At 31.0% G+C, this 27377-nt stretch overlaps 1 protein-coding gene across 1 annotated transcript; it reads right to left on the bottom strand.

The window, feature by feature from the left end:
- Window positions 1-10507: 10507 nt before the first annotated feature.
- LOC109796755 (glucan endo-1,3-beta-glucosidase 2) lies at window positions 10508-18694 on the bottom strand. Its single transcript, XM_020356536.3, has 4 exons — window positions 18484-18694; window positions 16092-17345; window positions 10970-10997; window positions 10508-10878 (listed from the first exon to the last, which is right to left on the bottom strand). Exons 1-4 carry the CDS (start codon window positions 18563-18565, stop codon window positions 10722-10724), a joined length of 1521 nt encoding a protein of 506 aa, XP_020212125.1. The 5' UTR covers window positions 18566-18694; the 3' UTR covers window positions 10508-10721.
- Between the last annotated feature and the right edge of the window lie 8683 nt (window positions 18695-27377).

Here is a 27377-nt window from a genome sequence, read left to right as displayed (position 1 = left end):
GCGATTCAACACATAATTACATTATTTTATATATGATCAATGTGGATTTCATTGTTTAAGATATGATCGATGTGGATGACTTTTCTTCCAATTCTTAAAGCAGCATAAATGAAAAGTCTTTCCAATATTGCAATTTTTTTTATTCATTATTAACACTTAATTTCCTTTTTCATAAAGATTATTATAATTTTTTTTTAAATGAAAATAAAATAAATAGATGAGACTTATAAAATAAACATTTTAAAGATAAAATTACAATATAATCACAACATCACAATTCCAAATCAAAACCTTTATATACCACTTAAATTCTTTCCATTAGATTGATCCTTATGGTTAAATATAAAATTGTTTAACAATTTTACTTTTCTCTTAATAAGGTCCAAAGTTAGAAGGTTGAATACAAGTTTTAAAAGCAGTTTCTAGTTTTGGTCTTTTATCATGTATTGATAATTTTCTATTTATATCTAAAGTTCTAAACAATCAAATCACTACTAATGTTTTATTGTCATAATGCACCAAAATCCAAAGATATAATCGCAAGTTTTTTTTTTAATTTGTAATCACATTTAAGCATATAATTTTATCAAAAATAAAATATATAAATTGTAATTAACATTTTTAATTATAAGCATGGATATCGATAATTTGGTATTAAAATGATTGTCTATATTTTATTAATGTATATTTCTCACTATGGGTGAACCATATCTACAATGAAATATATTCTCATATATTTATCTTAATTTAAAAAAAAATATAAAAATAATATATGTTAATATATTATCAATCAACACATGCAAAAAAAAAATCCGAATAAATTAAACTTGTAAGAATAGCATTAAAATGCCACATCGTTCATAAAAATAAAATATTAATTATTTATATTATAATAACGTATATTCCTATTTTCTCTATTTAGGATCAATATAGATAATTAATATTTTTTTTATTATTTATTCAAAATTAATCTATTTTTAATTGATATGCTTATTACAAATGTAAAAAAAACTACAAAGAATACAATTTGATGAGTCGAAAGATAATGTATATTTTTCTATACTTTAAATATTGAATATCTGAAGCAAAATGTTAAATTATTTTCATATTAAAAATATTATATTTTATTTCTATTTGCTCAAAAGAACTCCGAATACAAATTTAAAGGTCAAGAAATGAATACTTACCTGGATGGGGTCAATGGGTGATCAAGAAAGGTCAAGAAATGAATAGTAAAATTGATATTAATATTAATATATCTGACAAAAGAAAAGTAAACGAAGTAATAAATTCAAAAAATAAAAATTTAGAAAAAAAATGTTTTGTAATAATTATAATGGAAAAATTTAATAACTTATAAATCGGTACACTCTAATAAGAGTATGACTTAAATTTTTTTACAAACTAACAGGAATGAAAAATAAATTAATATTTTTTATAAGTTAAAATTAACTTATACAAATGTTATTTTGTAGAAAGTTTCTCCTATTTATCTCTCAAAAATATTTTTTATTTATTAAAAAATTTATTTTGATTTTTTATTATTATTTTCATCTCATAAAAGTCCTTCCTAAAAACTTATCTAAACAGGTCTTAAGCCACCAATGAATTGGTCCTTAAAAAAAAAAAAAGAGTCACTGATGGCTTTTAGATATTATTATTTTATTTTCTGTCTGGCTAGTGGTCTAATGGAGTAGTTCAACTTCCTCTTTTCTTTCCCCTTCTTATTTCCACCATTCTTTGTCAACAATTTCAATAAAGCATATTTTTCCCTTTTAATGATTTTATTTATTGCTCGTCTAATTAAGTCAGCAAAAAAAAAAAAGTAATTTTCTGAAAAGAAAGAAATAGGTTAAAGCAAAACGAGAATTAAACTTGTCCTGAAAATAATTTCATGGTTAATACTTAATAGCTGCCAGACAAAAATATAATGTACTATGAGTTGATGATACATCATTACATTATACCCAGAAAAAAAGTAGAAAGACAAGTCATTGGTTAAATTTCAATTTTTCGAAACACATTCTGGCAGACTGGCAGTGGCACGAAAAGAAAATTCTCCTGCTTTTGATTTGTACTTTTCTGCTTTCATGCTGTCTAAGATCTGACGATATTGACAATTATAGTATTATACTGTTTCAGAACTCGGATAACACTTTTTCCCCCATAATTCTGATATTTAATGATTTTATCGATGCCAAGAGGTGGTTATTTGACTACAATCTCATCATCCATTATTGATATCACTTTTCTCTCTATTATTCTTTTTTTTTCATCTCTCTTATTTTCATTCCAATTCATTTCATTTTAAAATGGATAAATATTTATTTTCTCTTTTATACTATTTTTATTTTATTTTGTCTCTATCTTTTATTTTACAATCTCATCATCCATCACATTAATTAATTTCTCTCTATTATTTTCTTCTTTTTTATTTCTTTTATTTTCATTTTAATCCACTTCATTTTAAAATAGATAAATATCACTACTTAACATTTTGTTTCTTTTTTTAGATATAGAGGTGTCTTTTTTAATTTTATTAAATAAACAACATGAAGAAACTTATAAGTCAATATAAATTAATTGTTACAACATTTATTTTTAAAATTAGTTTCTTGTTGATTTACTAAAATATTGTTTGAATGATATTTTGATATGTTGTTAAATATTTATAAGGTGATCAACAAATATTTGACATTTATATATGAAAAAAAATCTATAATTAAATGAAACCACAATGCATAAAGCATTGTTATAACAATGTAAGTTGTGATAGTGTTATATTACTCCTAGTTATTTTATACTGATAAGTGAGTTGTTAATCAGTATTGAGAAGTTCAGGGGTTTAAGAATTCCTTAGGTGCTTCAGTGGTGTTCAGAAAAGATTTCTCTGAACAAAAATCCAGTTTGATCCTAGAGAGAAAAATATATAAAGTTTCTATTTAAACAAAATCTCATAAACTCATTTTTCTTAGAAGTCCAGAGAGGATTCTAGAAAAAAAGTCTTTGATCTGTAAGCTCTTATTCTCTCAATCTTTTTCCTCCTTCTTCCAAACCTTTTCTAAGTTGTGTTATTGTGATTCAGGTGGTGGAAACCTTGAATCAAGTAGTTGATTTTGTGCGAAGTCCTAATCGTTCTTTTCTTCTACCTTAAACTTAAGCTATCTCGAGGTAAGGGAAGTTGGAAAATTTAAGTGTGATGTACGAATTGAGAATTGGAAAACCATTTTTAAGTTATGTGAAGTGTGAAATCACATTATGTGTGGTTGTGTTGATGAGTTCGAAGGGGGAAACAAGTTGAAAATGGGGCTTTGAGTTGTTGGTCATAATCATTAATTCTTTGCTAAATCTTGTTTGCATGTTGAATTTGTGTGCATGTTTGAGTTGATTGTGATGTATATGGTTGTTGTTATGTGTTTCATGCATTTGAAACTTGATGGATTTCAGGTTGTGGCTCAAAATCAGGTTTTGCATATGCAAAACTTTGATGTTGTGTTGGGTGCACTAGACGTTGTTCTAGCTTGAGGCTTTCTGTCTCAATCACGTTGAGCGTAAAATTGTTGGTGTTAGGCATGAGGAGAGAGACTTATATCGGGTTGGAATGATGCCGAGCGTCGTTGAACGATGTTGGGTGTGGGTACCCTGAGAGCACTTTGACTTGGATGCTGGACCCAAAGTTAAGTGGCGCCTAGCGTGGCTAAGCCAAAGCTCTGTCCAGATTTTGCTGGGTGTCGAGGTGGAGACATCAAACAAGACTCAGACAGAGACTCTTTGCTTGAGATGCGACTGAGCGTGGTAGTTTACCACTCTAGGAGGTCTTAGAGACCTTTACCGTAGCCACGCTAGATGCAGGTTAAGTAACGCCATGCGTGGACGAGGTAGGGAGCTCCCTGCTTGGAGGGCACTGGGTGCAAGGGGAGTAGCATCTGGTACTAGTTGTTGAATAAAAATATGATGATATAGTTGATGAAGTGTTGATTTCTTGCTGATTTAAGTTCTTAAATTAAAATATGATGAAAGAGTTGCATAAATGAAGTAGTATGTGATGATTGTGTTGTGAGTTGTTAGTTGAGAAGTGGATATGAGTTGTAAGATGTGTGTGTTGACAAAGTTGTATGTTGATTGTTTAGTTGTGTTGAATATGAGATGTGTTGTTGAGATGTATGTTGATTAAAGAGTTGAATAGAAATAGTGATGATTGAATTATGAGATGTAAAGTTGTATGCTGATTTCACTATCGTGTTGAATCTATAAAGAGTTGTCGTGTTGTTGAGTTGGGTTGACCACTTAGAACTAGATGAAGGATTTTTGAAAGTTGCATATCCCATTGTGTGGATATTGTGTTATGGTGTTCTGAGAGTCCAATTTGTTAAAAACCCTTCTTGGAAAGTTGACCCTTGAAGTGGATACTGTATTATTTCTCCTCTAAGACTTTGTTGGTATCATGTGTGGGTAAGATCGAGACACACATGTATGAAGCAATCATAATATAGAGGTTAGGTCGAGCTATACTAATTACAAGTGACCAACCGAGTAAAGTACGAAGTTAAAAACTTAATTCTTAACTGAGTATCGGAAGGACATAGTATTTGGAGGTAGTCGGTGGGCTAATCCCATATGAGACTTAATTAAGCTAGCTAATGTCGTGGTAGGCCTATATACAACTATTCTACCTTAAAAATAGTACTATACTTCATAATTTAAGTGGCGACATTCGATAAATTAAGTTGTTGTGTTGTGGATATATATCTAATTTGCTATTGATCTAACAAGTCTAAAAAGATCACCCTGAGTTTTTTGTTAGGCAGGATCAAGCCACTTAAACTATTCACCTTGAGTTGTAAGAAATCTCCTAATTGAAATGCATGAAGATGCATATAGTTGTTGTGTTGAGCATATGATGTATTGAGTTGATTGAGCTATTCATATACTATGTTGATTTGTGATGAAATGTGCTATTATGTTGAACTTAAGTTGTTGTGTTGATCGGTGTTGTATTCTATGATGCCCTGTTGTTGTATCATTAAAGATGAGATGATATCATTTTTCTCTCTATTTTTCCTTTTTTTTCATCTCTCTTATTTTCATTCCAATTCACTTCATTTTAAAATGGATAAATATTTATTTTCTCTTTTATACTATTTTTACTGTATTTTCTCTCTATCTTTTATTTTATAATCTCATCATTCATCACATTAATCATTTTTTTTCTCTATTATTTTCTTCTTTTTATCTCTTTTATTTTCATTTTAATACATTTCGTTTTAAAATGGATAAATATCACTATTCAACATTTTGTTTCTTTTTTAGATATGGAAGTGTCTTTTTTAATTTTATTAAATAAACAACATGAAGAAAACTATAAGTCAATATAAATTAATTGTTACAAATTTTATTTCTAAAGTTAGTTTCTTGTTGATTTACTACAATATTGTTTGAATGGTATTTTGATATATTTTTAAATATTTATAAGGTGATCCACAAATATTTGACATTTATATATATAAAAAATTTATAATTAAATGAAACCACAATGCATAAGTCATTGTTATAACAATATAAGTCGTGATAATGTTATACTATTTCTAGTTGTTTTATACTGAAGAATAAGTTGTTAATTAGTATTGAGAAGTTTAGGGGTTTGAGAATCCCTTAGTAGCTTCAGTGGTGTTGAGAAAGGATTTCTCTGGACAAAAATCTAATTTGACCCTAAAGGGAAAAATATATAAAGTTTCTATTTGAACAAAGTCTTATAAACTCATTTTCCTCATAAGTTTAGAGAGAGGATTCTAGAAAAAAGCCTCTGATCCGTAAGCTCTTCTTCTCTCAATCTTTTTCTCTCCTTCTTCCAATCCTTTTCTAAGTTGTATTATTATGATTCAGGTGGTGGAAACCTTGAATCAAGTAGTTGGTTTCGTGCAGAGTCTTGATTGTTCTTTTCTTCTACCTCAGACTTAAGCTATCCCGAGGTAAGGGAAGTTGGAAAATTTAAATGTGATGTACGAATTGAGAATTGAAAAACCATTTCTAAGTTGTGTGTAGCGTGAAATCACATTATGTGTGGTTGTGTTGATGAGTTTGAAGGGGGAAACAAGTTGAAAATGGGGCTTTGAGTTGTTGGTCATAATCATTAATTCTTTGCTAAATCTTGTTTGCATGTTGAATTTGTGTGCATGTTTGAGTTGATAGTGATGTATATGGTTGTTGTTTTGTGTTGCATGCATTTGAAACTTGATGGATTTCAGGTTGTGGCTCAAAATCAGGTTCTACATATGCAAAATTTTGATGTTGTGTTGGGTTCACTAGACGTTGTTCTGGCTTGAGGCTCTTTGTCTCAATCACGTCGAGCATAGAATTGTTGGTGTTAGGCGTGAGGAGAGAGACTTATATTAGGTTGGAACGATGCCAGACATGGAATAGATGTTAGAAACTTTTCAACTTACATACACTTCCTATCAAGTTTGAGAAACAAGAAGAGAAAGAACTTACGAAAAGTATAAAATATTAAAAAAAAAAATTAAACAGTTTTAAAATGTTAAACAATGATAAAATGAGAAGGTAAGTATTATTAATTTCTCTTAATATTTTTAGTGTTCTAATTCATACAATATGATGTACGAACATTTAAAATTGGAATTAGTATACTTCACATTCACAAATGTTGTATATACTTAATTTGAACTTCATTTTATTATTGTGCACTCAGTCGTAGGGTTTTGAGGTCTAAGTTGCCATCTTTGATCAACTTCTTTTTGTAAAAAATAAATAGAAAGTACTTTTAAAACTCATAGTTGACATTATAGAATGTTTGACCTTAAGAACAATATACCAACATATTTCAACTATAAATTCTGTTAAAAATAGGGACTGATGCAAACATTGTGAAGCTACAATCATATGCACAATTTTAGAGTCATAGGACAATACATGTTGCGAGGGGGCATGACTTTTACCGCCCACTTTTTATTCTTATGGTTGATATAACATCACATTTTTTTATTTGATAAAAAAAGTATTATTTATTTCTATCGAATCATTCTTTATAAAAATAAAGTGATATTTTTAATTACAGTTTTATGTACGAGATAAATATCGGATCTTGATCCTTCATTAAAAATTAAATATCATTTTAATTAGTATTAAAAGAAATAATTGAAATTTAGATTTTTTTTCTTCTAAAGAGATGATGGTTGATTGCTTTGAAGAGAGAATATGAAATTTTTTAGTTTTTATTCATTGAAATCAACTTATTTTTAAAGTTATTTTTGTTTTTAAATGCAAGAAAGACAATCGTGACACGTATTATAAGAAATAATTATAATTACTTTGATGTGCCAAAAAATTGGATCTTTTAAGTCTTTGATATGAAAATACATTATAATGTTCATATTTAATGGATAATCACACGCATTTCATGTTAATTTAATTCAAAAAATGTTACCGACGCTTTTTTAAACATTTTATTTCAAACACTACTTATTACTATTAATTAAAAATTAAAAATTTTAATGAATTCTATCGGTAAATTTTGAAAAAAAAAAATCGTTAGGAAGAATGTTACTAACATTTTTTTTTTAATTTAAATTTGATGCATTTTAACCTAACCATAGATCATCGATGAATATGGGCAATCAAACATTTAATATGTTTACAAATAAACTTGTTAGCCTGAGTTCTAATATACACGAAAAGCAAATTTACATTTGAATGATTGCAATTTGCAAACGCAAAGGAAACACACACAAGTGGTAAACTAATAGCGTGTTAGTTTTAGATGATCCTGTTAAAAAACATTAAAACACAAAAGTTTTTATGATAATTCATGCTTCTCCACCATGCTTTCTTGAAAGAAATTAAAAGTTCATCCGGCAACAAACATGACGTGATAATTTAATACCGTATTGACTATTAAATCAATGCTCTATTATTATACAAATAATTTATATAGTATATTTTTAATTTAAAATTATATATTATACGTTATACAATGTAATCAATCCATAATTTGATTATTTTATCAGTATTATATTGATTACATCTTTTTTTGGAGGGATTTCTTTAAGAATAGTATGTATTTTATTAAAATTTATATATATATAATATATATGACATAAATATTTTTTTATAAAGAAATTTAATAAAAATCAAGTCATATAGTTTAATTAGTGATCAAATGGTTCAATTTCTAATTCATTGATCTAATATTCTAACCGATTTAATGATCGATCTAATTTTTAAACCATTAATTTAAATCATAATGATAGTGTCCGTATTCAAACCTAACATCATGTTTATTAATGTTGATTGCATGATAGTGAGAAAAAGGGGTGATCATTAAAAAAAAATAGAAAGTAAAAGAAAAATATGATGAGATTTTATAATTATTAAAAAAGAAATATGAGTTAGATACAATTTTAAAATTAATTTTGTACTAAAAAGAAAAGTGCATTTTTCCAAACACAGAAGAAGTAAATCTCTTGTTTTCCTACTAAATAAAAGAAGGGAAAAAGAAAAAGAAAAAAGCATATCTCCGACTTAAAGTAAAGAACCTTGCAGCTTCTGTCCTCTCCCTTTTCGGTGTGGCTAAGGCAAATAACCGTCACTCCACAACTCAAGCATTCTTTGTTCACATCACAGCCACAGGCATAACAAAAGTGCCTAATTAGTTCAGATTAAGGGAAATTTGGAACTTTGTAATGAAATCTACGATTTTAACTTAATGATGAGAACCAAAAGGTTAGTATTCTATGTTCTCTTACAATCTACAGACAGTATCAATTGCTGGATTAGATAGTTTTGAGTTGAAGAAATTAGAGTATGAGAGGGCCACTGTTGGGCTCGATTCTTTTGCAGGATCAGGCCCAATTCAGTAGCTTCGGATGGAACTCCTTTTAGTCTTTCTAACCCAATGGATTGTTTCCTTTTATCCAATATTTCTAAGCCGGATTTATTGAATTAATAAAGACAATGATTCACAATTCATTGATTTAACCGTAAATTAATTGATTATGCATGTACACATCTCTAACAATAGATGAAGAGGATGTGGTTCCACTCCACTAAAAATGGTCAACAAATTTCTCCATTCCTCATACCAATAATATGGTTACGTAAAAAAAAAAAATCCATTCACTTAATTAATAGAACTATTTTATCCTTAGACGTCTTAATTTAATTTTTTTATTTTTTTTCTCACTTTTACACCTAATTTCACATCAATAGTTATCTTTACACTCATCCATTATTCACATAACTTTTCTTTCTCTTTTTTTTTTTTTTTTTTTTTTTTTTACTTTTTTATTTATATAAAATACGTAGAGACATTCCCACTAGTTAAAGTATTAAATTAATATAAATTTATACAAAATTCATTGAGATTAAAATTTAAACTAATTTAAATGAACTATACTATATGTCCTGCAAAATAAAATAAAAATAATAACAGTTGAAGTAATGAATAATGAATATCAAAGAAAAGTCTGCTTTTCATAAAAATAAAATAAAATAAAAAGAATAGTCAGTGTTTCTATGCATGAATGCTTTGTCCTCATATCATAATCACATACCTGGATTTGAATTCATAGGTCAAAGTTCCACATTTTTTTTGGTGGACAGACTTTAACTAAGTTGAAAATCAATTCTTGATTGTTTTTTTTGCCACTCTTGATATCTATATTATCGATAAAGAGAATTAATTAATTTAGTATATATATATATATTTTTTTTTGGATCATTTAATTTTTATAACTACTTCTCAAACTACTCTTTCTCTCTACTATTTTTAAAACATTATCCTTACAATTACATTTATTCAAAAATTTATTATTAACTACTCACTTTTTTTCTTCATATATTTTTAAAATGCTTAGAGTCACAGAATATCCTTTTTTACGCCGATTAAAATAAAGGTTATTTGTACTAATCACTTAAATTATTCGCTCAGTCAAATGTATCAGTCGAATATGAGTATTATAATTATGCTTTTATAATTTATACCATACTTGACCAAGATGAATAGCCATCGTTGGAGTTGTACAAAATATTGAATATAAAAAAAAGAAAACTACGCAATAACATTATTTAAATGTTTATGTAAGATATTGATAAACATACAAACTCAACTTTGTATAATAAATTTTAGTCCTGTTTCTTCTATTATTTAAGTGCATGTTTATAAGAGTACTCTTTTCTTCCAATACTGGCATGTTCTTACAATGATCAAATTTACAAAATGAAGTGTCTGGTTAGAACTACGTCTAAAATTCACGTTTTCTAAACGTTCGTGTTTGCATTGGAGTCGCAACGTAATTTTTCACGTTTAATTAGAAATAATAAATAATAATTTTCACGTAAAATTACTGTTGGACGTGGAAAAAAAAAATTGTTTTATAAAATAGAAACCAAACCCGCGCTACATCTAAAATATCAAAATGATGCAGAAGTATTTTTAGTTTCAAGATGATTCACATCCTGTTATGTGTGATGCGGAAGGAAACTGGTTCAAAGATTGTATGGTTATAGGTCAATCAAATCGCATTGAGGAGCCATTATCTGAATTTGACAAAGAATTAAGATGACTAAATTAAAGGCTATTCCAGTCTGAACCATTATCTGGCCTTTATACAAAATTGCATGGGCGAAATAACATGCAAACGAAGCAGCATATAGCATCGTCATCTTATCTACCACTAATTTTTTGCATGTTCTGACGTTACATAACTTTATAGCAAAGCTACTCCCCACATTAGAAGTACCATCACCATTAGAAGGCTTCTAATTCCCAATTCTCCTCGATGGATATTGCAGGCAGATGAATCTGAATTTGTTGAATTCATTGATGATAATGTAACGTTGGGGAAGGTGCTATTTTTGTCAAGCCTGCATATGTTCACATAAATCACTCGTAAGAAAAAAATAATGGCACAAACACATAATCAATCAAATGAAGCAAAAAAGGCAAATGCCTTACCTTCCAGGAAATACACATGACCCATGACCTGCAGCCATTTAAAATGTCCTTTTAGTTATACTAGAAATCAGCAATAGAACTATCAACCCTGGTATATATAATCTTTATAAGAAAATGATAAAAATATATTTTTGTTTTCTCATTTTATGTTTTGGTAAACCAAGATATATAATCTTTAGAAGATTGTTTGGATACAAGTTATAAGTACTTTTGAGAGGTTCTTTATTCCAAAAAATTCTTTATTTTCAATAAAAAAACTCTAATTTTTTTTTTATTTAAAACTTTTATCCAAACAGACTTGTGAGGTTGACATCTCTTGTAGTTCCACATCACATGTGACTAAGTCAACCAAGTGTAGTAAACTCATAAAAACAACTCGATCTAGCAAAAACATTCGTAAGATACCAAAATGAAACTTTTGAAACCAAAACATAAGATGAGATAACTGTTAGGAACAATGGCAATAAAGGAGAGAAGAGAGAAATAAACAATACTAAGAAGTATTTGTTTTGGTGCATTTGTAAACCTTACATAAGCTTCCTTATATAACAAAAGTGAGGCACACCATCTCACAATACTAAGCAATGTGGGACTAACATAGTGAGGAACACCATCTCACAATACTAAGCAATGTGGGACTAAGAAAAAACACACTACAAAACTTAATCAAACTACACAAAAATAACAATTCTCCCACTTGGAGTTTGATTACCACATAGTGTAATTGCCTTCATCATCAGTTATTCTTGAAGGCCAATTGAGGTACTGCAAAGCCTCAATTTTTCTGTTGTGACAACCTTTGTCAACATATCCGCTGGGTTCTTACTTCCTAGTATCTTCCTCAACGTTAGTACTTCATCCTCAAGCAGAGATCTGATAAAGTGATAACGGAGATCAATATGCTTCGTTCTGGAGTGAAATGTTGAATTCTTAGCCAGGATGTATTGCACTTTGACTGTCACTATGCAAAACACTCATTTCCTGGATGAATCCCAACTCTGTCAACAATCCTTGAAGCCATATCAATTCTTTGCTAGCTTCTGTTACTGCTACATATTCAGCCTCTGTAGTGGATAGAACAACGATCTTTTGTATTTGTGACATCCAACTAACAGCTGTAGTTCCAACCGTAAATATGTAGCCAGTGGTACTTCTTCGGTGATCAATTTCTCCAGCAAAGTCTGCATCCACGTAGCCTTGTACTTTTAGTTCACCTTTACTAAAGCACAAACACTTCTCCTTAGTGGCTCGTAAATATCTCAAAATCCATTTCACAGCTTCCCAATGAGCTTTACCTGGATTTGACATAAACCTGCTTACAACTCCCACTGCATAGCCAATGTCTGGCCTTGTGCATACCATCGCGTACATCAGACTTCCAATGGCTGAAGCATACGGAGTTTTAGCCATTAATTCCTTTTCTTCCTCTGTCTTAGGAGATTGGTCTGTTGATAGGCGAAAATGACTAGCCAAAGGTGTGCTAACTGGTTTAGCATTGCTCATGTTGAATCTTTGTAGGACACGGTTTATGTACTCCGCTTGAGATAACTGCAAAGTTCCCTTTTGCTTATCTCTCGTAATTTGCATTCCGAGGATCTTCTTTGCTGGTCCTAGATCTTTCATGTCAAATTCTTTTGACAACTGCTTCTTCAAATTTCTGATCTCAATCATATTTGAACCTGCTACTAACATATCATCGACATAAAGTAGCAAAATGATATAACTGGAGTTATACCTCTTGAAGAAACAACAATGGTCAGCATTGCACTTCTTAAAACCTTCCTTGTGCATGAAGCTCTCAAACTTCCTATACCACTGTCTTGGAGCTTGTTTCAGACCATACAAGCTCTTCTTCAACCTGCACACCATATTCTCTTTTCCTTTTTCTGAGAATCCTTCTGGTTGGTGCATGTATATCTCCTCATCTAGATCTCCATGAAGAAATGCGGTCTTCACATCCAACTGCTCTAGATAGAGCTCTTCACTAGCAACAATACTCAACACTGTTCTGATTGTATTGAGCTTCACAACTGGAGAAAAAATCTCTGTGTAGTCAACTCCTTCCTTTTGCTGGAATCCTTTGACGACTAATCGAGCTTTGTATCTTTTGGAGCCATCATGCTCCTCTTTTACTCGATACACCCATTTGTTGTGAAGTGCCTTCTTCCCCATAGGTAACTTTGCTAGTTCCCATGTTTGGTTTGAGATCAAAGACTTCATTTCTTCTTTCATTGCAAGCTCCCACTTGCTCGCATCTCTGGTTTGACATGCTTCTGAATAGTCTTCAGGTTCTCCTCCATCTGTTAACAACATGTAGTTCATGTATCTCCTGTTAGGCACAGGAACTCGAGAAGACCTTCTTAATTCAGGTTCTGGAACACATTGTTGCCCTCTGTCTGGTTCAATTGATTCCACTGACTGAGAACTCTCAACTGGAGGACTTTCAAGAGCATCGTCTACCTCTACATAAGTAGGCTCAATCGGTTTTGAGTTGCTGGCACTTGTGTTTTGTTTGTCTTTGTACATAACTCCTTCGTTGAAGATCACGTCTCTACTACGGATCATCTTTTTGTTTTCATCATCCCAAAGACGGTAGCCAAACTCATCTTCACCATAACCGATGAAAGTGCACTTCTTCGATTTGGGATCAAGCTTATTTCTGCCTTGATCACTGATGTGCACATATGCTACACAACCGAAAACTCTAAGATGTGAGAGTTTTACTTCTTTTCCGCTCCATACCTCTTCTGGTATTTTATGCTCCAATGGTACCGATGGACCTCGGTTGATTAAGTAGGCTGCTGTATTTACTGCTTCAGCCCAAAATTTCTTTGGTAGGCTTGATTGCACACGCATGCTTCTGGCTCTTTCAATCAACGTTCGGTTCATACGCTCAGCTACACCATTTTGTTGAGGCGTTCCTGGCACAGTTCTCTCCATTCTGATCCCGTGCTCATAGCAAAACCTTTTGAATCTGGTGTCTTCATATTCACCTCCATTGTCAGTTCTGAGCTTTTTGATCTTCAACCCTGTCTCATTTTCTACCATAGCTTTCCACATCTTGAAAGCTTCAAATACTTCAGACTTGTGTTTCAGGAAGTATACCCATACCTTCCTGGAGTGATCATCAATAAACGTCACAAAGTATTGCTTCCCACTGATGGATGAAACAGTCGTTGGACCCCACACATCTGAGTGAACAAGCTCGAGTCTCTCCTTCTTTGGGGTTCTTCCACCCTTTTGAAAGCTAACTCTCTTCTGCTTTCCAAATATACAGTCTTCACACATTTCAATTTCCACTGACTGAAGACCTGGTAATTTTCCCTTCGAGTGCATGATCTTCATCCCTTTCTCACTCATATGGCCAAGTCTTTGGTGCCATAGATTGGGATTGTCATTTGCAGCAACTGTGATCAGATGACATGCTTCTGTTGTCTTGTAAAGAGTACCACTCTTCTTGCCACGAGCTATTGTCATTGCGCCCTTTGAAATCTTCCATTGTTCTCCTTGGAAGATTGTTGTGTAGCCGTCACTGGCCAACTGACCTACTGAGATTAAGTTTTTCGTTAGGTCGGGAATGTGTCTAACATTCTTCAATTCCCAAACAGATCCATTCAACTTGATCTTCACTACACCTTTTCCCACGATCTCGCAGGATTGTTCATTTCCAAGGTAAACTTTACCGAGATTTCCAGAGACATAATTCTCGAAGAGTTCTTTCTGTGAGGTTGCATGGAAAGATGCTCCAGAGTCTATCACCCAAGACTCTTCCTTGTTTTCCAAAGAACATATCAGCGCATCACCTCCTCCTGAGGTCGTAGCAACGTTTGCTTCATCTTTCACCTCCTGTTTCTTCGAGGCACTCCTACATTGATTTTTGTAGTGACCAGTCTTCCCACAATTCCAACATTCGATAGTTTTTGATTTGTTAGAGCTTTGATGATTTCTGGATTTGGATCTCTCCTTTGATTTGCCACGTCCGGTTCCTCTGGTTGAACTTCTACCTCTTGACTCTGTATGCAATACTGAAGAGGTTGTGGATTCACCCGTCTCTCTTCGGCGGACTTCTTCACTGAGGACCAAGTCACGAACATCATCAAACTTTAACTTGTTACTTCCTGAGGAGCTACTCACAGCTGTGACAGTAGCATTCCAACTTTCTGGTAGGGAAGAAAGAAGTATTAAAGCTCGTACTTCTTCATCGAAATTGATTCCAACTGAACTCAACTGAATTGTAATTGTGTTGAGTTCGTTTATGTGTTGCGCTATTGATGCACCTTCTGTCATCCGTAGGTTGAACAGTCGCCTTATCAAGTGGACTTTGTTTGCGGCTGACGGCTTTTCGTACATGCTGGAAAGGGCCGCCATAAGACTAGCTGTAGTCTTTTCTTTTGCAATGTTGAATGCAACATTACGGGATAACGTCAAACGGATGGCTCCGAGAGCTTTTCTATCTAGAAAGCTCCACTCATCTTCCTTCATAGCTTCTGGTTTTTTGCCCGTGAGAGGTTCGTGCAAGCCTTTCTGATACAAATAGTCCTCTATTTGCATCTTCCAAAAGCCGAAGTCTGCACCATCGAACCTTTCAATCTTCATCTTGCCTTCGTCCATTGCCATCACTCCTACTGCTTTTGAAGAAAAGCTCCCCCACTAGTTCTCTGAACTGAGATCCCAAGAACAAGAGAAAAAAAAATCTTTTCTGATGTGGAAGATCAGACACAACTGCAACCACAGAGCATACTAAGAAAAATTTTACTCTAACCAAATCTTTTCTGATGTGGAAGATCAGACGCTGCTGCAACCACAGAGCATACTAAGAAATGGGCTCTTGATACCAATTGTTAGGAACAATGGCAATAAAGGAGAGAAGAGAGAAATAAACAATACTAAGAAGTATTTGTTTTGGTGCATTTGTAAACCTTACATAAGCTTCCTTATATAACAAAAGTGAGGCACACCATCTCACAATACTAAGCAATGTGGGACTAACATAGTGAGGAACACCATCTCACAATACTAAGCAATGTGGGACTAAGAAAAAACACACTACAAAACTTAATCAAACTACACAAAAATAACAATAACAAAAGTGAATTTTAGCCTCAAGGAGATGGTAACTTACTTGGATCTGTGGTGGAGATTGTAGCCATGTCATTGAAATCACAAGACTGAGGAGACTTTCCCATCTGATGATAGTAAGTGTCAAAAGCATAATTTGCATGTGCAACCACATTGTCAGGTTCATAACATGGTTCTCCCTGCAGCAAAGGAGAGCAATCCACCTTGCCAGGTCCACAAGCCCAATCTATTCCAGCCTGCAGCATCTTAGGATCAGCACCATCCTTTGCAATGCAATAAGTTTGATTGGTGGTGTCATTTGCCAACACTCCTCCTGATCCTGTCAACTGCAAAACATAAACAGGTACACCATTTGCATCAAACAAACCCCAATTCTTCTCTGACAATGGCCCTGCCTTTGTGTCCTCATTGTAGAGCTCATAGATGTAAGTGCTAACACCAATTCCAGGGTGCTTTGGAGTTCCAGTTACGTTCAGCACATGCTTGATCAAATTGCTGTTGTAAGTGTTGGCATTTTCCACTGTTGCATCAGGCTCATTAGAGTCACCTTTTGAGGGCCAACCTGTTTCTGTCACCACCACAGGGATGTTGGTGTAGTTCAGAAAAGACATGGCAAAGTATGCTGCATCAACCACAGCATCAAACACGTTGGAGTAGTGGAGAAGGGTGTTGGAGTCAATGGCTTCTTTGTTTGGAGGGAGGGGTTTGAAGAGTGCATACTCCAAAGGGATCACACCATTTGACTGCATGTAGTCGTAGTAAGGGTAGATGTTGAGCATGAGATGAGAGCCAGTGGATTGCAAGAAATCAAGCATTGGAACCAAGATTGTATTCAGTGATCGATTAAAGAAGGCTTGTGAAGGTGGAAATGAGTCGAGGATCATGGAAGAGGAAAAGGGTGTTGAAACTTTGATTTGGCGATCGAGATTGGATGCCACAAGGGCTGAGTGAATGAATTTAAGGGCACTCACAAGGACTTTTGCTGCATTGGGGAGGGTAGTTAAAACATCAGAACCAACACAAATGGTTGTTATGTTAGTGGCAGGGTAATGTGCCACAATATTTCGGGAAACCCATTTTGCGGCTGTGGTATTTGATTGACCAATTGCTAGGATCTCTTCATTAGGTACAGACACAGCAACTTGGATTCCTGTCTTTGCAAGGGCAATGAGCATAGCTTCATCAGCATCATACAACCGAACATGTCGAATTTGTTGAGCTTTAAGTAGTGCTACTACTTGAGTGGGGTGAGGCATGTCTGAGAGGTCTCTTCCAATATTCACCCCTATAAATGGTTCTGCAAGGAACAAACACAATGATTCAATAGATGTTAAGTTTTCAGACTTAAAGTCATCACTGTTTAATTAGTCACAATAAACAAGGGTGGTTTGAAAGCATATGTAGGCAGATTCTTTTGCACATTTTCCTCTTCAAATCAAGCCAGATTTTTGGAGAAAATATAATGTAATTGATTATTTTTGTCTTGAAATATGCTTTACTGCTAGTGTAAAATTTAAGTATTTGAAAAAAATGGTTAATTTGCTTTGTTGTGATGTGCGAAAATGATAACAAGAAAATACATAAGTTACTAAAAGCTATAAGCCTATTACCAAAATAACTTCAGCATGTAAAAAGTGTTAAGAGTATACACATACCCAAATATGGGGGGAAAAGACTATAAATGACAGAAAGACGCCCTACCACATTTAATATATTGTAAGACCACAGTTGGACCGCATGACCATTCAAGAAGATCAATCAATGAAAGCATATCTACCCTCTTCTTTTATTCATTTTACTTTACACACATTCATTACTGATTTGAACTTCTTTGGTTCAAAATACGCAACATGTACAGAAACATTCATGCTTTAGACTAAAGCGGGGAAAAAAAGAGGGAAAACATGAACAATGGACTGCTTCGTCACTCTACCCAACTCCACAACATGCCTTTCAAAGTTCAAACCTTTGGTCTTTGAACACCAACACTAGTTAAATATAATAGAAAACACTCTTAAAAGGATTAGGATGTGCTAGATATGAAAGGAGCCAAAATGGAAGGCAAGGAAATGTGTGTTTGGGATAATGTCCTGGTACAAAGTCAAATTCCACTCCCACCAAGCAAACCCACCCCTTCATCTCATTGAACACTATTAACAGCTAGGAATTGTCCAAAATTTGTTTTTTCCAAGAGTGAGCAAGAAATAGAAGCTGTAGAGTACTCCATGCAGTTCAAGTAAAAGTAGTTTATCAGAGCAAACTCAGCAATACAACCTCATGTTTATACCAAAGGGAAATGAAGATTAAGACTTAAGCATGCAAGTAACATTGAAAGTGAAAAGAAAAAAGTGGATCTCTTTGACAAAGAACTCATCTGCAGATAAAACACAACATTATAGGATATTTTATAGGGAACTAAAACTTCCTACTCTCACCTTCATCAGCAGCAGCAACATACACTGCAAAAAGAAGCAGAAGAAAGCGCATTACCATAGTGTAAATCTCCCTAACAAACATGGTGAAAATCAAAAGGGAATTGTTTGAGAGAAAAGAAGCAAGTAAGAAAAATGGAAAGAGCAAAGGCAAAGGCAAAGGTAGCAGAAAACCAAGGAAACTACAGGAATGAGCAAACTAACATTTTACAAGCTTCTTTCCATTTTTATAATAATTTATAGAAAATAAAGGAAACTACACATACACACTGTACAAATCATAACTCCATTCATTATTTTCTTTCCCTCTCTTACTATTGGTCAATAAGTCAAAGCTCCCATTTGTTTTGTTAAATGTTTCATTAAGGAAGTGTTTTTTTTTTTCATGAATATTGTTATTGAATTATATATAAATGATTTTCCTATCATACATCATAGGGTGTATAGGTTAAAGGATTTAAAATAAAATATTAGAAAAAATTTAATCAATTTATTATATTAATGTTAAAAATTATTCATTACATTAGAACATATTTATTTGATATTCCTTAACGTGTACAGCCAGTGTATTAGCTAGAAAATTCAATACATACATTTTACAAAAAAAGAAAGTTACATTGAATATTTTAATTAAAGAATAATATAACATAATTTTTAAACATAACATTACATTGCTCCATATTAATTGTTCGTTTACTGTGTCCTAGTCGTTAAAGTAGGAGGCATGGCCTAAAGATTTGTTTTTATTAGTCCACAAGTTGTAAAGTTAAGCATAGGATTTTTGTTTGTAGTAGTTGGTGTATTATTGTGATAATGACTTAAAACCAATCAAAAGCTGGAGCGTTTTGAAAACCGTTATATTGCATGAATAATAAATAGTAAACATTACATTAAATATGATACGTTGCTAGTGTACTTATTTTTTTTTAATTTACTTTTTATATACTCGTATTTCAATAAATGTTTTTAAAATTAAAAAACTTTTATTCTGAATATTTAATATTTTATTTTATAGAAAACATCCTCCTTTATTGAAACTTAAAAGTAAGAGAAACAGTAGGGTGGGACCTATTATTCTCGAAGGCACAAAAATGACAGAACTAGAAGCAGGAGGCATCAACGGTCACTTTTCCCCCGTTCTACGGATTTTCAGACCTGTTTAATCATATTCATGCAGTTAAAAGAACTTTCGGTTTGTTTGATATATATTTCTATCTTTTTAAAATTTATTTTTAGTATTTAAATATAAAATGAATTTAATTAACAAAATAATTAATTTGTGGGTTAAAACTTAAAATAGTCATTGAGTTAGCTTGGGACCATTTGGATCAATCTAATATGATTATTCTTTTTTTTATTTATTATTATTTATAAAATATATTTTTATGCAGGCATACAAGTTGGTTTACAAATTTGCAAACTAAAGATTTTTTTGGATAAACTCATTACAAAATAAAAACATATAAAGGACTTTATAATGAATAAAATTGGGGTTAATCCATCCTTAGATTTTTTTCAGTGTCACCCTTTCAATAGACTTAATGGTGAAAACTTGTCTATAGTTTTTCATTAGCAGATATTATACTTTAATATTTGTTGATATTGTATTCGAACAAATGTATAAAAACAATTTCAAAATTTTAATCAAGTTAAATCATTATTTGTTTTAACATATATCAAAGTCTAACATATAGAATTTAAAATTTATTTTCGATAAAAAAATTCGTAGTGTGTTTTAATTTTTTTCTGAAAGCAATATAAAAAATATTAGAAAAGGTTAAAAAATAATAATTTCAAATTATATATTTATATAGAGTGACTTAGATATTAAAATATAGGAAATATTATATTTTAAAGTTATAGTTTTTTTTACACCAATTTTGAAGTTATAGTTAAACAACGTTGATATGACTACAAAAAATATAATGTTTAACATGAGATTAATATATGTGTAAAATGTTCTCATATATATGAGATTAAAATTATAATATTATGTTCTCATACTAAATTACTTATTTTAATCTTTATATAAGAAAGAAATAAATAATTTATCAAAAAATAATTAAATTAATTAATTTTAATCAACAATTCTATATATTTAAATTTTACGATGAATATTTTTTTTTTGTTATGATGATGTTCTATATAATTAATCATGTTCTATAATTACAATGATTGATTAAATGTTTGTTCATGATTTGTTGGAATTCTGATAGGATTTATAAATATGTCATGTTAGGGTTTAGAGAGGAATTTTATATATGATTTTATAATATTATATATTTGAGAATTTGAGATAAATATATGAATGTGAAATATGAAAATGATGATTATGTGTGAATATAAAATTTGTCCACTTTGGATAGGAAAGGATAATAATTCCTTCAATTTTTTAAGAGTTAATCATCCATAAATTGTCAATGTAAAATTTTTTATACTGCCAACCAATTATATATTTTAAATTATTTTATTTTATTTTTATTTTATTAAATAATTAACTGACATGACACTATTAAAAAATATAATCGGTTGTCAGTGTAAAAAAACTTTACATTAGCAGGTGATTTTTTAAAGGATTATGACAGATAAGACTCAATATTTGGGAAGAATACATGTCTTATTTAAATTTTTAAAGATTGGTATATGAATTCTTTACACAAGAAAGGGTGGTAAACTCTTTGATGATGTATGACATTGGTAAGGAAGTCACTTTTTAAGATTTTGAGCTCAAATTTAACTACCAAGATGAAAAGATAATAACTTCAAAAGAGACTATAATGTTTATTAAATTTAATTATATAATATGTTATATATATTTTTCGTTACATTAATTAATTATTAAAAATATTTATGTTTGCTTTGTGTTTTACATGTTGTAGTCCTTGTGATCCTCATTGAGACAAAAATCTTATAAGCTTAATTTAAACGTCAGATAACATGTATATTGAAACCACGTATAAAACATTTATTTCCTGTTGATGAGTTTAGGCCATATTTTGTTATTTTTCTCTCATTCTAAATTCCAAACTTTATGTTTATTATTATTATTATTTTTAACGTGTTTGTTTATCCTCTCAATCAATTATGTTATTTTCTTTTCAATAAAATAAATACAATATTGTATTCAATTTACACATTTTTGTGAATGCATATCTATGAATGATTGTACACTAGTGACGTCTTACAAGAGTATTGCATTTTGGTATCAAAACAGTTCGATACGAACTGGAGTGTGATTAATATAACTAATATCATGTTAACCATTACTTATTGTTTTGTTATGTTGTAAATTTTTAAATATATAAATTATATTAAACATTTCATTGAAGAGTTAGAAGCACTTAAAAATTCTATTGTTAAAGAGAAATTCCTAAAAAAAATAAATACATTATCATATAAGATAATAGTTCGTACTTAGTACCTAGGTGGATAAATTGACTACAACTTATACAATTCTGATGTCTGCATTGAGCCTCCACTACGGGTCCAAATCTAGGTTAAATATTTTTTAAACCAGCCTGCTCGTATCCTGGGTTGAGTTGGGGCAGCTCATAAAACTTGATCCACTTTGGAAACAGATATAATGGGCCCCAAAAAGCCCACATTGTTCAAAAAGTTATGGCCCAAAATAAGAAAAAAATCACTTCCCTTATGGGTACTGAAAGTACTAAAGAAATTCAGGTTTTGTAATACAATAGGACACACCGCTGCTTGGGAATTTGAGAACTGGTGAGGAGTTTATGCCATAACACCATTCTTGTTAACACAGATTTAATTTAAATTTATCTCTCGTAAAATATCACAATAGGAATTTTTCCTATTAAATAAATTTACATAATAATTAATTATAATATCAAAGTTATTAATTTGTCATCTGTTATAAATTAAAATTATATTTGGAATAAATGTTTAACCCCGGCCCCAAAGATAAACCAATATAATTAGTTTTATAAACAAACGAATCAAGCAATGATTATTCAAATTAAAAGCGAAAATTTTGCGTTTGTGTTAAATATATGAAAGGAGAATTTTGCCGTTCACAATGATCTGATCTACATCTAAAATAATTATTTTTATAAAAGACACTTGTGATCTATTAAAAAAAAAAAAAATTTAAGAGTGCAAGATGAAGCCATGCTTATTTAAAATGGTTCATCAAGCCTTCAAGGGTTACCAGTATCACTGCTGATATTGGTTGTCAGCCTTTTGTTTTCTACTTTTCTATAAATGAGAAAGATAAAAAGAAAATAATACTTTTTAGATTGATATATTTCCGTATATTTTTCTAATGTTTGATTGTTTGATGAACATGATCTTTTCATCTCCCCTTTCTCCTTTTCCACATTCACCAGTAACTTCCACTCATTACATAGTATAGTTTTCACCTTAATGATTACCAGCTTATATATGCTTATTCTTCTTCAACGTGGAAGTTCTCGAATTCAATGTTCAATTCATGCCCTCTAGTAATTTCTCCTCCAAAAGTGCTTCTTTCTAACAACAGATATTTTAATCAATATAAAGACAACGAGTTAGATGACTCTACCATGATCAAGTTCTCACGTCACATGTGAACTTAAGAGCATCAAATGTAACCTTGCACTGCATACAGAAAATTCGAGTATACGTGAATGTAACCTTCACCTTAGCGGATAAAGAAGGTACCTAACATGTATCTATAAAAAGTAACTTGAATAGACTAGGAAGAAAAAAATAAAGGATTAGTAACTTTCTTTTGCCACAAAACAGACCAATAATATTCCTGGAAAGCACATTATGTTTCCTTTGGCAAGTCATTAAAAATGTTAACATGTGTCGAAGATTTATTGAAGCAACTTATTAAGTAGAAAATACAATCGATCATATCAAAGACTAAAATGCAAAGGCAAATGAAAATGTCTGGTCCTCAATGGTAATGTATCTTTATGCACATACACATGTATTTGATATATTGGAGCAGGTCATGGATCGATGGGTACCCTCCAAAATATAGTGTTTGTTCCTCATATACTCTAATGCTCCCCGTGCCCAAAATGGCACACCGTGGCACCTCTCAGAACATTGTAGAACCCATCATGTATGTGGCTGCAGAAGATAACATTTTTTTTCTAAAATGGATGGGCATAAAACCTTTTCCAATATCATACTCATCGGATAAAGTATATTTACATAAATAAAAATAGGAAAAAGATGATGAAACTAATAATTATATTTCCCTTTTTTCATTGTCCTTTTTAACTTTTCATTTATTAAATAAAAGAAAGAGAAAAAAAAAAAAAAAAAAAACTTCCTCTAAAATGTTGACCTCTTATGTCTTCGATCTGTTTGTTCCTGTTGCGTTGGCTTGTTTTGTTTCCCTCTCTGGCATGAGACACTACGAGTTATTACCCCACCTTTTGGACCATCACCAACTCTAAAACCTTCAAATTCAAAGTCTCCATATACGTTCGTAAATCTTATTCACACATACAGGTCTAACGGCATAGTGGATGTGGACCCAGTCTAAGGATTCCATATGGCAATGGCAATTTTAATTTTTATCCAAAAAAAGAGAATTATAAAATCTCCATTAAAAGATATCGATTCTCAAAATTTCCCTTTCTCGACCCACTATCAACTTGGAATTCCAATTTCTTTATAAGCAATACGGCCAGATAAAAAAAAAATTCCCTCATTATTCTTTTTGGAGATTTGTTAGTTAGAAAAAATGGAGATACCAAAATGTGATTCCAACCAAACAAATAGGACAAGTATTATTGCGTCAAGCTAGTTTGTTGCTTAAGTCATTCAAGTAGGGGGAATCGAGAGTCTACTATATCTGTTGAGTTTGTAAGGTTTAGATGACCCTGTGAATGACCAAAGCATTACGAAATCGTGTCTAGTATATATATAAAATTTGATCAGGGAGTGTTTATAATTATAAAAATAAAAACGTGGTATGCATGAAAGTGACAAAAGAAAAGAAAGAAATTGCCCCATATATATACTAATGTATTGGGAACATTAAAGCTGACATGTAATTAAACATGCACTCATTGGGGGCATTGATTCATTTTAACTAATGATGAAAAGGATGGCAGATAGAGGGTGGTACTCTCTATCTTAATCTTTTGTGATCAAATAAAACACTTTCACCTTGGAGGCATAGGAGAGACACTTTAGGGTCCCAACAGCCACTAAATCCTCCAATGGAACGAACTCATGCGCGTTCGGGTCGATGGTCCCATTCATTTTGGTAGACCAAATCGCACCGCCCCCAACCAAAGGGACCATATAATATATTTATATGCATCTTACCATAAACTTTACTTCACTACAATTCTCGGACACTTTCCTAATTTAGCATTTGATTCAGTAATTATATACAATGTAATAATTAAAATTATGGTAACCATATTAGAAAGAGAAAATAAAAAATATGTTATGTATCGACATTTTTATACTATCATGTAATAATATTCAACTTGTTATTATAATATATTTATTGATTCTTACAATAAATAAGGCAATTTTGATCGAGTGTTTTATATTATATATAAGTGTATAATTATAAAATTTTATTAAAATCATATGGACATTTTCAAAATGTACTTTTTCACATCTTTAAGTTTTATTTATAGTTTTTTTATTTATTAAGATTTACATTTTATTTGGTCATCAATCATCTTCATATAATTCTCCTCTTTCTTCTTTTATGTTCTCCTAGCAATTAAAACATAAATACTAACTTGGTTCATCTTTATATCTCTCTTTTCTTCTTTTTGTTGAAAAAAAACACATTTTTTCCGGTACTAAATTAAACTTTGTCAAACCTAGTGGCTTCCATCCTTTTACCCATCCCATGTGCCTCTTTACCCTTCGTTTGTACTGAATTGATTGAGTTTCTATAAATGCTATATATGATAGGCATAAACCTCTTTTCTACACATGTACACTATTTATTTATTTTATACTCAGCTAATTGACCAAAGTATTAGGTTATTTATTTTTAGTTATTACTTTTACAAAAATTAAAAGAACCATTCCTAATAGTGTTTTTTATCCACATAAAATATAATAACAACAAAGTTCGAATTAAAAATTTAATGCATACTACTCTAACACTTTGCCATTAGGTCAACTTCAATATTACCATTCTTGATAGTCTATTCTAAAACTTTCACCAAAACATAAATAAAAAAATGTATTATATCATGTATAGAAGACTTCACTGTCAACTAAACATTTAAATTACAAGACTATTTTTTTAATAATCAAACATGACAGACTACAACACACCAACTCATATGAGCCTTTAATGAATGTCACTGGAAAATTCGTATTTTCCACGGTGCTAAAAAATTTACACCTATGACATATGATATCCAAACAATCAAATGTATTGAAAACGCCAATATCATAGCCTTTTTATAAAAGTCAAATTTTTATGCCATGTTGAGGCAATTGGAATGCTTCATTTGTATTGGTGTTTTTTTAAAACATTAATACTGTTCCTACAGTATGTTCGCTGTTATCGTTAGGGTCACCGCATCCGAGATATTGTCCGCTTTGGTACTCGTTGGGTCATCACGGTTTTGTCCTTTAAAAGGCACCTCGGTGGGTTAAGGAGGAAGGGTGTTTATAAACTACCCTTAGCCTTATTGACTCCTAAGCGATGTGAGACTTTTAAGCATACCGGAACAAATACTAATAGAGTATTTTATATGAACTCTACATGACATTCTTTATATGAAATTATTTAAAATAAAAATAAAAATTGGCATGGCTTGGCATGGAAAACACATATTTGACCAATTTTTTCAGTGTTGACTATCTTACTTTGATAAATCATTTTAAAATAACCCTATTTTGATAAAATGTTTGTAAAAGACTGTACATTGATAAATTAGTCTACTATACCCTTATCTTAAGATGTGTACATGAGAAACTCATTTATTTCATGACCAAATCTTGGAAGCTTTACTTAATATTTTTTTAATAGAATAAAAATTTAATAAATATAACTATTAAATCATAAAGTATATATATTTATTAGATAAAGTATACATTCGTAAATATATAATTTTATATATAATATTTACTTGCATTTTACAAATTATACCATATATTAAAATGCTTTTATTTTTATAAATTTATTATTGATATAAAATATTTGTTAATTTTATTGATAATTAATTTTCGTTATAGAAATCTAACTCTTTAGTAAAGTTTTTCTTTTCAATTCTATGTTTTTTTTTCATCCAAACAACTTGAACTTGACATCATACTTAAAACAAAATAAGAGTAAGTATAATTCTACTATACTAACATGTTGCTACGTACATTAAAAGGAAATTGATTGTTCAAATTATGGCCGAGGTTAATTTAGAAAAACTAAAGAGAATCAATTTTTTTGTCCTATGATCATCTAGCACATAACCGAATTTCTGGTCTTGCATCCTTTGATGTAAGGATTGAATAATGCATGGAATATTACCTAGCAATTACACGCATAGTGAGTACAATACATATGCTCCACTGTGATATTCCATTCGCGCGTGAAAGTGATAGTTAATAATAAAAAAACGAATGAAGTAATTAAAGGGATTCGGTATCAGATATTATATTTTGGTTTTATTAATCCGTACGTACGTGCTCAAAGGCTATTAATAAAAGAATCAATAAAAAAAATATATTAATTGCAAGATCAAGTAATAATTTGTATACAAGTAGTAGTACTTCTCTAAATTTTAATTATATTATGATCAAATGATGAGATAAATTTCATATGTTTTTGTACATGATTAATGCCCCATTTAAGTGTAAGTTGCATTAATTAGTATACTTACGAAAAAAATCACATGTAAACTATAAGTGAAGAGATTGTTTCATTTATGACCTGGTAAAGTTATACATAA

This window comes from Cajanus cajan, chromosome 3, assembly GCF_000230855.2.
Source record: "Cajanus cajan strain Asha chromosome 3, NIPB_CcT2T_4, whole genome shotgun sequence".
Taxonomy (NCBI): Eukaryota; Viridiplantae; Streptophyta; class Magnoliopsida; order Fabales; family Fabaceae; genus Cajanus; species Cajanus cajan.
The sequence above is the reverse complement of the archived record's forward strand: the minus strand, read 5'-3'. Positions and strand labels throughout refer to the sequence as shown.